The 12,893-nt window shown below is 43.7% G+C and overlaps 1 protein-coding gene across 10 annotated transcripts in view; it reads left to right on the top strand.

The window, feature by feature from the left end:
* The window catches only part of LOC143321869 (pleckstrin homology domain-containing family A member 7-like), a 120,053-nt gene that overhangs the window by 58,661 nt on the left and 48,499 nt on the right, over window positions 1-12,893 (top strand). For all 10 annotated transcript variants that reach the window (XM_076732573.1, XM_076732572.1, XM_076732568.1 and 7 more), the window contains one exon: window positions 3,320-3,403. In XM_076732573.1, the coding sequence (XP_076588688.1) occupies window positions 3,320-3,403 (84 nt within the window). The remainder of the gene's footprint in view (window positions 1-3,319; window positions 3,404-12,893) is intronic.

Below are 12,893 nucleotides of genomic sequence, written 5' to 3'. Positions count from 1 at the left end.
TGATTTTGCTAATTAAGCTGTTTTTGAAGAAATAAAGCAAGTCATGACAGCAGTGGTAGAAAATAAATGGTGGGATGTTTTTTTTTCTTACGGTATTAACTTTTGCCTCAGCTACTTCCTCCAGATCTGTAACCATGACACAGCACACACGACATGGCCTGCGCTGACCCAGGTAGCTGTTTACCAGCAGAAACAGCACTGACTCCGCGGCTGCTGTTTAGCATTCGTGTTGAATTCGTTGCAGCTCTGCGAGCAGAGTGTCTCAGTCATAACTCATGGCTCAGAGGCCCGTCACGACAATCTGTTTTCCTTTTCAAGCTACGACTGATCGATTAGAATTCCATCCCATTCAGACAGTTATTAATTCTTGGAGTGCCTTGGACTGGGCTGCAGGGCCGCTCTTCATGTTGAGACCATGAGCCCATCGCCATGAGCGATGCTGCTATCTGGAGCGCTGGGTGTTTTTGTCCTGTAGGACTGGCAGCATGACTAACGCCGTCTCCTGCGCGGCGCTGCTCTCCTCCCTCGTGGACTGGGAGCCGAGGTTCTTCATGCTCCTCAACACGCCTTTTGCATTTCACTGTAGAGACTTTTTTTTTTATGGCGAGCTGTCAAGCGCTCATGTGTAAATGTGAGCACAGTCCCCTCTGGGTGATTTGTCAGGACTTATGAAAGCTATAAATTCTTTGCATTATGCTTCACGCGTTCTTTTTTTTTACCTGACAGACGAACACATAGCCTGCAGCAGTGGAGAATGTTGACACTGTGCCGCCCGCAGAGGGAAAAAAGACCAAACTCCTCCAAGCTACAGCAGAATCAAAAATGAATACAACCAGTACAGTCACTGCATGGTGTGTAAATCACTTCTTTGGGTGCCGAGAGATGGTTCCTGTTGGGTTAAGTTCAACCTCGTGTTTTTTTCTGATCGGTGATATTGATTTTCATACACACGCAGAAAACCATCATGACTGGATCACATGACGTGTTGAGCTGCAGGTCCTCTCCTGCTCTCATGCAGACTGCTTCTTAAAAAAACTACATATTGGTTAACGATGGTTGAAAGTTAATGGAGCCTAATGGTGCTTGATTGACTGGTGTGTCAGCCCATTACCCCCACGTCAGCTCCCTCTGCTCGTCACTGCCACTTACTGAAAGCCAAAACGAGATCGAGGCAGGCAGTGAATTCAACTCAAGGCAAAATATGCCTTTAGTGGAACCCCGATTCCAAAAATGTTGGGATGCTGGGTAAATTAAACTGTACAAATACAGTACATTTAATATTTTACCTCGTTGACATCACAGGACTGGAACAACTAAAGACTGGGAAAGATGTGGAACGCTCCAAAAACACCTGTTTGGAACACTCCACAGGTAAACAGGTTGATTGGTAACAGGTGATAGTGTCATGATTGGGTGTGAAAGGGGCATCTTGGAAAGGCTCAGTGGTTCACAAGCAAGGATGGAGCGAGGTTCACCACTTTGTGAACACATGACTGGATGAAGGAGATTCACACATGAGCCACTTCAGAAAACTGTTGTCATTAAACTCAGTTTGTTTGCAAATGATTCATTCTTCCAACACAGCGTTGGAATCCGGGTTGTAAACAACAAACACCATGTTCACGTCACTGTTACTGTTACTGTTAGTAATTGTAGCAGTGCAGTAGTAGAAGTAGTTTAACTGACAGGAGGGAACACTGTGGCAGACATCAGTGTGAGCTGAAAGGTCTGCAGACAGCAGTGCCTTTAGACGTGACCAGCTTCATGTGACACCTTGTGTTCAGGTGCTGTGCTGTGAGCTAATAACGGCATTGCATGTCCCTGTTTTGGAGCCTGCTGCTGCCATGTCACCGGGTCTCCTGGGAAACCTTGTAGTCCTGGAGGATTTGATCTTCTGCTACATCAAGCAGGAATCCGTACAGCTGGAGTAAAGTGAGCTGCTCGCGAATGGAAACCAGCGTTACTACGTATTGACTGTTGTTGGAGATGGGAAAGGTTTCTGAACCTTAACACACCTGGGATTTGTTTGGTGTGTGTGTGTGTGTGTGTGTGTGTGTGTGTGTGTGTGTGTGTGTGTGTGTGTGTGTGTGTGTGTGTGTGTGTGTGCATGGTGTCTCTCATCAATGCTGTGCTGCTGCTGGTTCTGCAGCAGTTTGTTGTTTGCTCCACTTCAGTTGTTCTTCTGTGTTTGTGAGGACTTGTTGTCCCTGCGTATGAAATCCTTGAGGATGTGAATAGATTAGTCTCCACACGAGTACTTAAAGGGTGTATATTTATTGAATTGGCAGGGGAGATGCTAAGAGTTTACCTGGTGTATTTTAGAAAAGAAAACTTACATGGTCTTATATATTAGGACCAAACTAATGGTGTATTTTCATGAGTTAAAATAGTGGAAAATGTCACATTTGTAGGAGGCGATGTCTTCAGTTTGTTTGTTTTGTTCAAACAGTGGTCCACAATCGGAAGATATGTAATGGAAAACAGAGGAGAAGCAGCTGACATTTTGTGTTTTTCTGTCGATCAGTTCATCAAAAGTGTTGACAAACTGTTTCAGCACGATTATATTCACAAACTAACTGGACTTCAGGTTTCCAAAATACCTCCTCCAGGCAGGAAATCCCTTCTGAGGAAGTGTCAGACAAGCACAGGGAAGCATAACAACTGTCCTTTAAAATGTTCTCTCTTAATTCTGTCCTGTCACTCATCCTGTAGGACGAAGTGTCCCTTGATGAGACGTGAACACCAAACTTTGTCAAAGCTGTTGGAACTTCAGTATAAATATCAATACACCTCAGCAGCAGAGCATTGTCAACTCTGCTGTGAGGCATTCAAGCTCCTGTTCAACTGGAGAGCCGTTCCCTGAACACCCCCCCCCCCCCCCCCCCCACACACACACACACACACACACACTGTGACCCTCTGCACCACCCTGTGTTGTTTACCCTGTCAACTGCTTTCACACTCTGCTCGACTGAGTCTATAACTGACGGAGGCCCAGGCCTGCGCTGTCCAGCATTTTGTGCTGAGCCCAACATTTTGCTCCACACAGGCTGTACAGGGTGGGGTGGGGTGGGGTGGTCCCGCAGCCACCCCTCACATTCTACACAGGGCTGGGAAAGTCAGGGACAAAGGCCCATCTGGGTGGGGAGGTTGGACAGAGCTTCTAAACCCGCCACTCCTGTGGGGAATGATCGGCTCGTGTCCGCTGTGCCTGTGAACACAGCGGGGCTGAAAATCCAGGGTGATGCCCTCACGGTGTTTACAGTGCAGCCGAGGTTGCTAATTTTGTCTCCTCTCTCTCCTCCCTCTGTCACTTCAGTCATAACCAGAGGACCACGGCGTTTCGCCATCCTGTGACCGGACAGATCTCTCCAGAGAACCTGGACTTTATCCTGCAGGAACCGTGAGTTATTGAGTTTGTTGCTTCTCTGCAGCTGCATCCATACCAGCAGTGACAAAGAAACTTTGAACTGTTGAAGTAAAAAAATGGTTTGATGCCACATCGACTTTGTCCAGCTGCTGCTGTGTCATCTACGGGTCGAACTCCAGGCTGCGAACAGGTTTTTGCTCTTTTTTAAAGTGATGAAATGATGCTGAAAATGAGGCAAACCCGAAGGAATTTAAAGAAAATCTTCTCTGCTCTTTTAGTCATGACTGACCTTCTATTTGACAGTGACTTTGGAAACGGTTCACCCGTGCTTTAAAGTTACTTTCTCAATGTTTTTATCAAGTTTAGCAGGTTGCGCTTCTTCATCGACTGTGTAGACAGCAGGTTTCGAGAGAAGCTCAGCGTTGTTTTAAATGAAGATGTGGGCCTTTCATTTCACCAGGCCTACTTTTTAAACAAAGAAGTAAGGAGAGAAAATGTTGCTGGATTTGTGAAGGACGTGCAGCGCTGTTGAGGCGTCCCCACTGCCGAGTGGTGCGACAGCAGGAGTCAGTGAAATGTGGCTCTCACTTCCTGTTTGGGCCATTAGAGTTGGAAATGCAAGTCAGTGTACTTTTGTATGAGGCTTCAGCAAGTGGCTAGTTAGCTTAGCATAAAACAGGAAGCTACAGGGAAACCTAGCCAGCCTCGCTCTGTCCAACCATATATATATAAAAAAAACCTTATGGTGACTCCTCGTATGGCTCAAGACATAGTCCTCGACAGTTTTACACTTTTATAAGATATAACAAATTAACTCCAGATGTGCTGATAGGCGGATTTGTTTACCTTTGCACAGAGGCAGTTTCCAGCCTTTATGCTAAGCTAAAGTCATCGCCTGCTGGCTGTAGCTTCATATTCAGTGGACACATACATGAGCAGCATTGATCTTGATATTTCTTGACAAGAAAGCAAGTAAGTATATTTCCAAAAAAGGGTAAAAGGCTCCTTTAAACCTAAATTGGAGGGTGTTTTTGTGTTCACGGTGCCTGATGCGAGGGTTCAATCCATGTCTGTGAAGGTCGAAGACAGTGATGACTATTTGTATTTTTAAGCAAAATGTCTTAATGTGAGTGAAACGCAAAAGAAAACATTGTCATGATACTATAATTAGATGTTGATCAGGTAATTTCAGATGATTCTGAAGGTGCAATTAGCAGCTGTGTGCATTATTTGTCCCTAATCCTTTAAACACCCAGATATCACAGTGCAACCTAATATGAGTTCACTGTTCCCAGCACCCTGATGTTTACCTTCATTTGCCAGCCCATGATGCTTCATCACTTTAAGAGACCTGGTGAGTGCAGGTCTCTCTGGAATAAACAAGTCAGAGTGCTTACTCATGGCTGTTTAGGAGGCAGTTTGTATTGCACTCCGAGGGCTTTGTTTGGCCAAAGATTTCCTGTCGGTGACTAAACCCGATACCAGACTTTCACCACAATAGAGAGACTCCCTGAGGTCTCAGTTACAAGAGACGGGACACTCTTTTCTTTGCTGCCCCAAATTGCAATGTAGGTCCAAAAGACAGGTGGATTTTTGTAAACATTTCCTGTGGCTTAAATATAGAAAAATCCACAAAAACAAGAAAAAACCTCAAGCAATGTGCTGCTTCACTCGGAGAGCCTTTTAGGAACTTTTGCACAGGGGGGTTGATTTGTTCGCGAGTGTTCGACTTTAGAAGACAAATACCTCCTCATCTTGCTCCTGGCACTTTCCTGTAAACCAGTTTGGGTGGAATATAACTGAAATGCAGATATATGTTTGCCAGTGTTCCCATGTTTTATTTGTTTTCATGCTGTAGCGTACGGTCTGGAACCAGACCGCAGCCCTTCTGCATTTCTTCCAGCTCTTCACGTCTACCTGCATGTACCACTGGGAGCTGAAATTGAATTTGAATGTCAGCTTGCAGAAACACATTTGGTGAAAGCAGAAAACATTCAAAAAATCCGACTGAATTCATTCCTTTGCAGCAGTCATGGTGCTATTGAACATTCGTCTGTTATTGCGGTGGGAATGGAAGGGTCAGGGGGCCGTGAAAATGTTTCTGTGTTACGAAAATAACTGCAGCACAAAGGTGTATTTTCTCTGCTGTTCGGATTTTGGATCTTAAACCTGCATGTTGTTGATAATTTTTTTAGGTCATGGAGGGATTACAGTTGGAACTGCTTTTGTGGATGAGAAGTCTTGTTATGAAGCAGCATTATACTGCCATCTGTAAGGCCTTCGATACCACCAATCACAGCATTTCCTTAGATAAGTCAATATTAATACTTTCACCTTTTTTAACTTGTATCTTGTTGGTAGAACTCAATGTTCTTGCCTTCGCTTTCAAATCAAGCCCCCAAATCTTGACAAAGGTGTCCCACAAGGATCTATGTTAGGAACCTTTGTTCTGTGCATGGACATTAAATTCATAAAGGAGATCTCCTGCCACAGTACCGCTGGTGAAGAGCCGAACTATCCGGCATGCTCCTGGGATGAATCACTGAACAACCTAAAGTTAGAAGCGCTGATTCCTCTCAGCAAGTTTTGCTTCCTGATATTATGATAAAGCAGTAATTGTTCTAATCAGCGTCTCTGTGTGTGTGATGATTGTTTTCTGTGGCTGTCTTGTCCTGCTGTGATCTTGTGTGTATGTAATTTGCTCTCAGGCATAATAGATATTGATGTCATTGAGACTTCCTGAATAAATAAAGCTTAGCACAGTTGTTTTGACTCGCGTAGGCTGATTAGACCCGTATGGGTGTGTGTGCAGACCGTGGGACGACTTGTGTGTTTTGTGTGTGTGTGTGGAGTTTGACCCTAAAAACTTCTGTGTGGGTGTGCAGGACTTTTAAAAAGTGTCCACGTACGCACAATGACAAAATAGCTCTGAACAGCCAGAGGAGGTTTTACTGCAGCTCCTGTCTGGATTTGAGGCTGCTCTTCACCTTCAGCTGAGGGACCTGGGATCAGTGCTGCCAACCGTTTTGGCTTTGAATTTAAGGCCTGATGTCCTTCAGTCAGCCCCAGAGCTTCAGCTAACAGATATTTAAAGCACCCTGCCCTGCGGTTACATTTCTGATTTGACTAAATTAAATGCCTTTGATAAAACTCGTCATTCAGTCGAGTGAATGGTGTTGAATACGGATCGAGTGGCTGAGTCTTGATCATCCACATTCATGAGTTACGCTTCGTGTTTCTTGGTATGTAGATGCAGATTTATTTTTAGATATTTAGTTCACAACAGTCAATACTGCTGATTTTAGAGTTACTTCACTGCGCAGAAACTCACAAATATTTTCAAATGTGAACATTTTGATGGGATTTTGTGCTCTGGCTCAGACTTGTGTATTTGTTTACCTGGAGCAGTTGTTGTATTAGTAAAAGGTATTAAGGTTATTGGTTTGCTGCTTTTATTGTCTTGATTTTAAACGTATTAAATTGGTAATCAGGAAGTAGTTTAATGAAAGCGTCAACTTAAAAATAGTACGACTCCACTGTCGGCTACACAGTTGGCAACCTCACATTCACACGTTAATTACTGTTCTTCCTGTACAAATTCTACTAATTCGGTCAAGAACAAGTTAATAGAGCTGATGAAGAAACACATTAAAACGTAATGAAGCTCCACTGCTCGCTCTCCATTTCTAGCATCCTATGTCCTCTTTCATTTTTCCCTTTCTGTCACCATCCCATTGTTTTCCATTTCCTGTTCTCTCTCTTTCCATCTGTCCGACTCACTCACTCTGCTCCTCTTTCTTTCTTTCTTTCTTTCTTTCTTTCTTTCTTTCTTTTCTTTTCTGACTTCTGTTTTTCCTTCACTCCTCTTTTCACACCTTTACTTCTCTTTATTTCTTTTTTAGGTGCATCTCGCTCGTCTTTCGCTTTTGAATAATCTTGACTACATTATTTTCAATTAACTCAAATTAGTCCAATTAAATTCAATGTTCTTTTCACTTGGCACTCAGGTAGTCAAGAAGATGGCTGCAGCCAGTGTTAGAGACAAACACCACAAACAGACTTGAGACCTTTGAAAATGGATTAAAAACAGCTGGCTCATGGAGATGAAATGCTGGAAAGGCACATGATGGATGCTCAGATGTAATCATTTCTAATTCTGTGGCAGACTCTGCTGTTTCTGGCTGCCAGAGTAGCATTGCCAGTGTGAAGTCTCTTATTTTTAGCATCGAAGGTCTCTCAGTGAAGATTATTTTCCACATGTGGGCAGGAAGTGCCTCCCTCTCAGCCTCCCTCGTCTGGCCACAGACACACACCTCGCCGTGTCGTCAGGCCGTCTACATCTTGGATGCTGAGCTTCCTCTTCGCTCCTCTGTGCATCGCTCTACCCCCTCTCTTGCTTTCATTAATTTTCATCCCCTTTTCCCCTTTATTGTGTGCCTCCCTCTCTCCCTGGTTTTAGTCCATCACTCTATTCTAGTCAAGGAGGGACCAGGTAACATTTTTTCCATGCTATGTTCTGATGGATCTGTCTTATTAGCAGCTGCGTGGGCGTGAAGCAGGCCTGTCCAAGCCACTGTGATAATGTGTCAGTGCAACACACACACACAGCACTTCAGTCATTGGTGTGTGTGTATGAAAATAGATGGTGAAGTCTGCAAAGGACAGAGGGAAGCAGTGGTTTATAGAGGATGCGCTCTTAGAAGCAGAATACTTGCATTATTTTGCGGCTCATTGTAATATTGCAGTAATATACTGGAGGACGGTCTTCGCTGTGATTATTCAAGGCACAGCTCAGTACCATCAGCAGCACTGAAGTACCAACTTCACAGTAAAGATCATCCTCAAGGGTAATACATTATGGATCTGGAAGACCGGTTGAACACACATGTGAATATTGAGGAAGCTTCATGATAAAAGGGCCCGAAGAAAATAAAGATTGTTAACTAATCCCCTGGTCACTTGCAAAACAACTCATTAATCTGAATTTATCGGCCCATTGGCTGAAAATACAGTCCTTGTTCTATATTTAATTGGGCCCTGTCATTTTTTGTTTATATACATTCAAATATTTAATAAAGATATTGAACAAACTGCCTTGGGATCAAAAATTCCTGCTTTTTTTTTAACTGAAACTTTTGGGCTAACACCACAACAGCACTGAGTCCTTTTTATAAAGTTCTCGTGGTTTTATTTTTAAACAATTTCTTAAGATCGTTTCCCATGGTGTGGTTATCTTTGATTCATCTAAGATGCTGAAGATAAGACCTGAAATGGACTCAGAGTGCACTTCCAGAGTGTGGAGAGCATGGAAAGCCAAGTTTATTGCATCGTTAGCTGAGTTGAAATACATCAATCAATACAACTCTTGTGCTGCTGTGTTAGATATGGAGCTGCAGCCAGAACGCTGTTAGCTTAGCTTAGCATAAAGACTGGAAGCAGGAGAAATCACCTCGCCAAAGTTCAAAGATAAACCTCCACTGCTCACTTTCTTCTCTTTAGGGGGCGCTAGTTACATGCCGTGACACTTCCATGGTTAAAGCAGTGGTGATGTTAAACTAGCCTGATCAACTGTTTCTGCTCTGAGAGAAGAAGAACTCGTTTCTGCAGATGAAGACTCGTCCTCATCGCTCCACACAGATCTGATGTAACATCCTCACAATAATACATGAAACCAACAGAAATGTCATATTTCTATCAGATTTTCTACATTCTGTTCATTGTTTATAGTTTTTGCAAATGAGATAGATTTGTTAGCTTCAAAGGTGCCTGTAGGTAGATTTTGGAATGAGCCAGGCTAGCTGTTTCCCTTCATTTCCAGTCTTTGTGCTAAGCTAAGCTAATCACGTCTGACTAGCTCTACAGTTAACACACAGACGTACAAGTCTGAATGTGAATAAGGGCATTTAAACTGTTTATTTCCAGATTAAATTTGAACGGATCACTGCCTTGTTTACAGGACTGTTGACTCGAATGGCTCCGCATATAGCAGAATTACTGAAAAACAGGCCGATCCGTGAAATTTGAGTCAACAGAAGGAGGAGTTTTAAGCATGTGAAGGTCCAAATAACTTTATTCAGTTAAATTAGAGGGGGGTTGCTAGAGGCTTGTACTTTTAATCAAACCACATCACTGCCAATAATCATTAAATCCAATGACCTTGCGTATGTTATTGCTATTGGGTTTTTAGTTGAATAATTTTAATTGTCCTTCACCATCAAAAAAAAAGAAAATTCCCTCTTTTCCCTTTCCGATGCAGTAATCCTTCATGCTCATGTCGTCCATTCATAACAGTGGAATGATAATGTGAGTATTATGGGTTACATGTTTGGTTGTAAGTACGTACCTTTCAAAACAAAGATCATATCATCACCATTAATGTATGTAGGAGGCTGGATTAAACATATCCACCTAGCTATGAACCCTAATTATCCAATCACCATCGTACCACTGCAAATCATACCAGAGAAGAAGACGCTGCTGCCCCAGGCGCCATCCACACATCTACTGTGCTGCTATTTAAGGCTTCTGTGCGCCTGCATGAGCGCTCAAAGGTTTTCACGGAGGCCACAGCTCCTTTGTAAACTTTTATATTCATCCAAGGATGGAGTTTTTGCGCAGCGGAGCTGGTCTTTTTCAGCATCGCCCTGCTTCGCATTCATACCCTCACACACAAATTCATACCTTTTACTGTCGGCCACTGAGCCTCTCAGCTGGAGCAGGCCTAACCTTTAGATTACTGCCACCCTGTCGACGCCACATGCTGGCACACAAGTTGTGGAGTTCACCGGAGCTCATATATATATCTGTCACCTCCAGCTCCGGCTGCACCAGCCAGGCTTCGTTTTTTCTTTCTTTTCTTTTTTTCATTTGATGTCAACGACAACTTTGATGGAGGCATCAGCTCAGAGGCCATCAAAGCAGAGTTGAAACCCCATCTGAGAGCGTTATTAGCGGCAGGGTACGGTGTGTATGTGCGTGTATGGAGGCGGGCGTCAGCGGGCCTGCTCACCGGGGGTTATCATGGATTAAAGTGGCTAAAGTGTCAGGACTTTACAGCTCCTAGGAGAACCTTATCAGCTGTTATTTTGGCGGCAGGAGAGATGGAATAACTTCCTCGGCTGCTGCTGTCTGGGTCTCAGTATCAGTCTGCATCTGAAGTGTGTCTGAGTCTATTCGCACCATGTCTGTCTGTCTGTCTGTCTGTCTGTCGTCTGTCTGTCTGTCTGTCTGTCTGTCTGTCTGTCTGTCTGTCTGTCTGTCTGTCTGTCTGTCTGTCTTCGTGTCATCAGCTTGAGGCTCGGAAAAGCTGGAAATTTGTATCACGCGAATTAGAGGAAGTTAAAGGTTGTATTTTCCTGGACAGTCTGAAGAAATTTGAGTTTGCCTGATGTGTGTTTTGTGCTATTCAGGCTTCATTAATAAGCGTAATAAAGAAATCTGACCAGACTTTTTAATTTCCTGCTCTACTTCGTTGCGTGCAGAGTGATATACATCTCTCATCTCCTGTTTGTCACGCTCCCGTCTAGATTTCAGGACCAATTTCAGAGCAAAGTCCCGTTTCTCTCATTAATTTGTTTAATCTATTCATGGTAATTTGTGCCTTTTTTAAAGTCTCCCATTTTACCGGTTGAACTTTTGAACTGATTTAACTTGCATACATCTTGGGAATAAAACCCTTTTTTTGTAAACTTGTTAATCAGAATTGTCACGCTCAGGTCAAACAGAGGCGTAGTTCTGCTGAGAGACGTGCATGCTCGATGAAACCTTTCCCTTTATAAGTGCAGACTTCTCTCGTCTCTTCCTCCAGGTTATTCCCTTCTGCTCCTCTTCCTGCTCTGCAGAAGCGTTGTCTCCTCTCTCTCTTGTTGTCGGCTTGTTTTGTCTCTGACCCTTCCCCTGCTCATTGATATGGGATCTGGTGATTTAAAGGAAGTTACGCCAGCAATGTCATGAGTGCACACATGGTGCTTCGCCAGCGGTGCGGCATGGCCATGCTTTGGTTGACTGTTGCCAGAGCAGCAGTGTGGAATTGAAACAGGGGGATACATCTTGTAGATGAAATGTGTGGTTTGGCAGAGAGTATTCAAATCACAGTCAGTGGATTTAAAATTGACTCATCTAGCTGGTAACCCTGCAGCGAGTGCAGCGGTGAATAATTATTTTATAATAATCCAAAACCTTGAATACAGTCTTCATTATTTTAAGAAAAAAAAATGTTTTAGAGATAGATACGACACGTTAGCTGGTGACTGGTAGGTGTGAGGTGCTGGGGCAGAGCCAGGTTAGCGGCTTCCTCTTGTTTCCAGTCTTCATGCTAAACTAGCTCATACTCACACTCAGACCCACTCATCTCTTCTCATGTCACTCTTGGAAAAAGAAACCAACAAATAAGCGTATTCAATAAATGTCGAACTTTTCCTTTAAGACACAAAACTTTGCCGCACGGTCTCGACGTACAGCAAAAGACAATTTAGCCCCATCAGCATCACGGAGGACGATCGCAGTGAGCGAGCTGTGAAGACAGAGCTGTCAGGGAAGCAGAGTTTGAAGTGGAAAACGGAGATGCAGAAGGTGGATTTGTTGTTGGAGGATCGTTACTGCAGGTGAGATTCCTTTGAAACTGGGACATGGGCGGTTCTTCCCAGTATATTTAACAGAAAGTTTTGGGTTTTGTCTTCGAGTTGGGGGGAAATTGGGTGTAACAATCTGTCAATACAGAAATAATGATCTGCACTCTGAGGACGGCGTACCTGTGTTTTCCTCTCAGATAACTTAGTGCAACGTTTCTGTATATTTTGGTCTGCTCAAATCGAGTTGTACAGCGAGAGTCAGGCAGCTTTTAAATGTCAGCTGTGCTCGCGTGGGCTGCCAGCGCTGCTGACTGTGACATATTTTGTCGCAGCCGTATGTGTGTTCAATGTGTAGCCGTGGTTGTGGGAGTTTTTCAGTTTCTGAGTGACTTAAGTGACTTTCTCTCGTGTTCTTGTGAGAGGTGTCATTAAAATACAGGAAGAATCTGGCGAAATGTCAGAATCCTTCCGACAATTACTTTTCCCATGTAATTAAATCTCCTTCGTGGCGTCTTTGTTCCCAACATGGCCGCCTTTTCCTCCCACAGACATCGCAAGAGGAGGCGAATCACTTTCCTACTGACGAGCAGCCAATTAATGCCCTTCAACCCAGACTGTAGTTTCACTGTTGACTCGTGGCCAGTATCACTGAGTGAGGTTACTCTGCAGGATTCTTTAGATCGACAGGAACAATGAATTTTACCAGATGCAAAATTTGCATTCGCTTGAAGATTTCACCGAGGCTGAACTCTGTGTTTCGCCGTTTGTGTTTCGGAGCCGTCATTAGTGATGTTTGGTCCCATGTTTCCGTGTATTTTTTTAATGATGGGCTGCGAGTGTGAGTTTGTTTTTAAGCTTCCAGCTTTTGAAGTCACTTCAAAGGATTGTCTTTTGGTTCGGGGTGAAACAGCAGCCCAGTGCATTTTGGGTAGATGAGTTGATTTCTCTGAAGT

This window comes from Chaetodon auriga, chromosome 6, assembly GCF_051107435.1.
Source record: "Chaetodon auriga isolate fChaAug3 chromosome 6, fChaAug3.hap1, whole genome shotgun sequence".
Classification (NCBI taxonomy): Eukaryota; Metazoa; Chordata; class Actinopteri; order Chaetodontiformes; family Chaetodontidae; genus Chaetodon; species Chaetodon auriga.
Note: the sequence above shows the minus strand (reverse complement) of the source record. Positions and strands in the feature narration are given on the sequence as shown.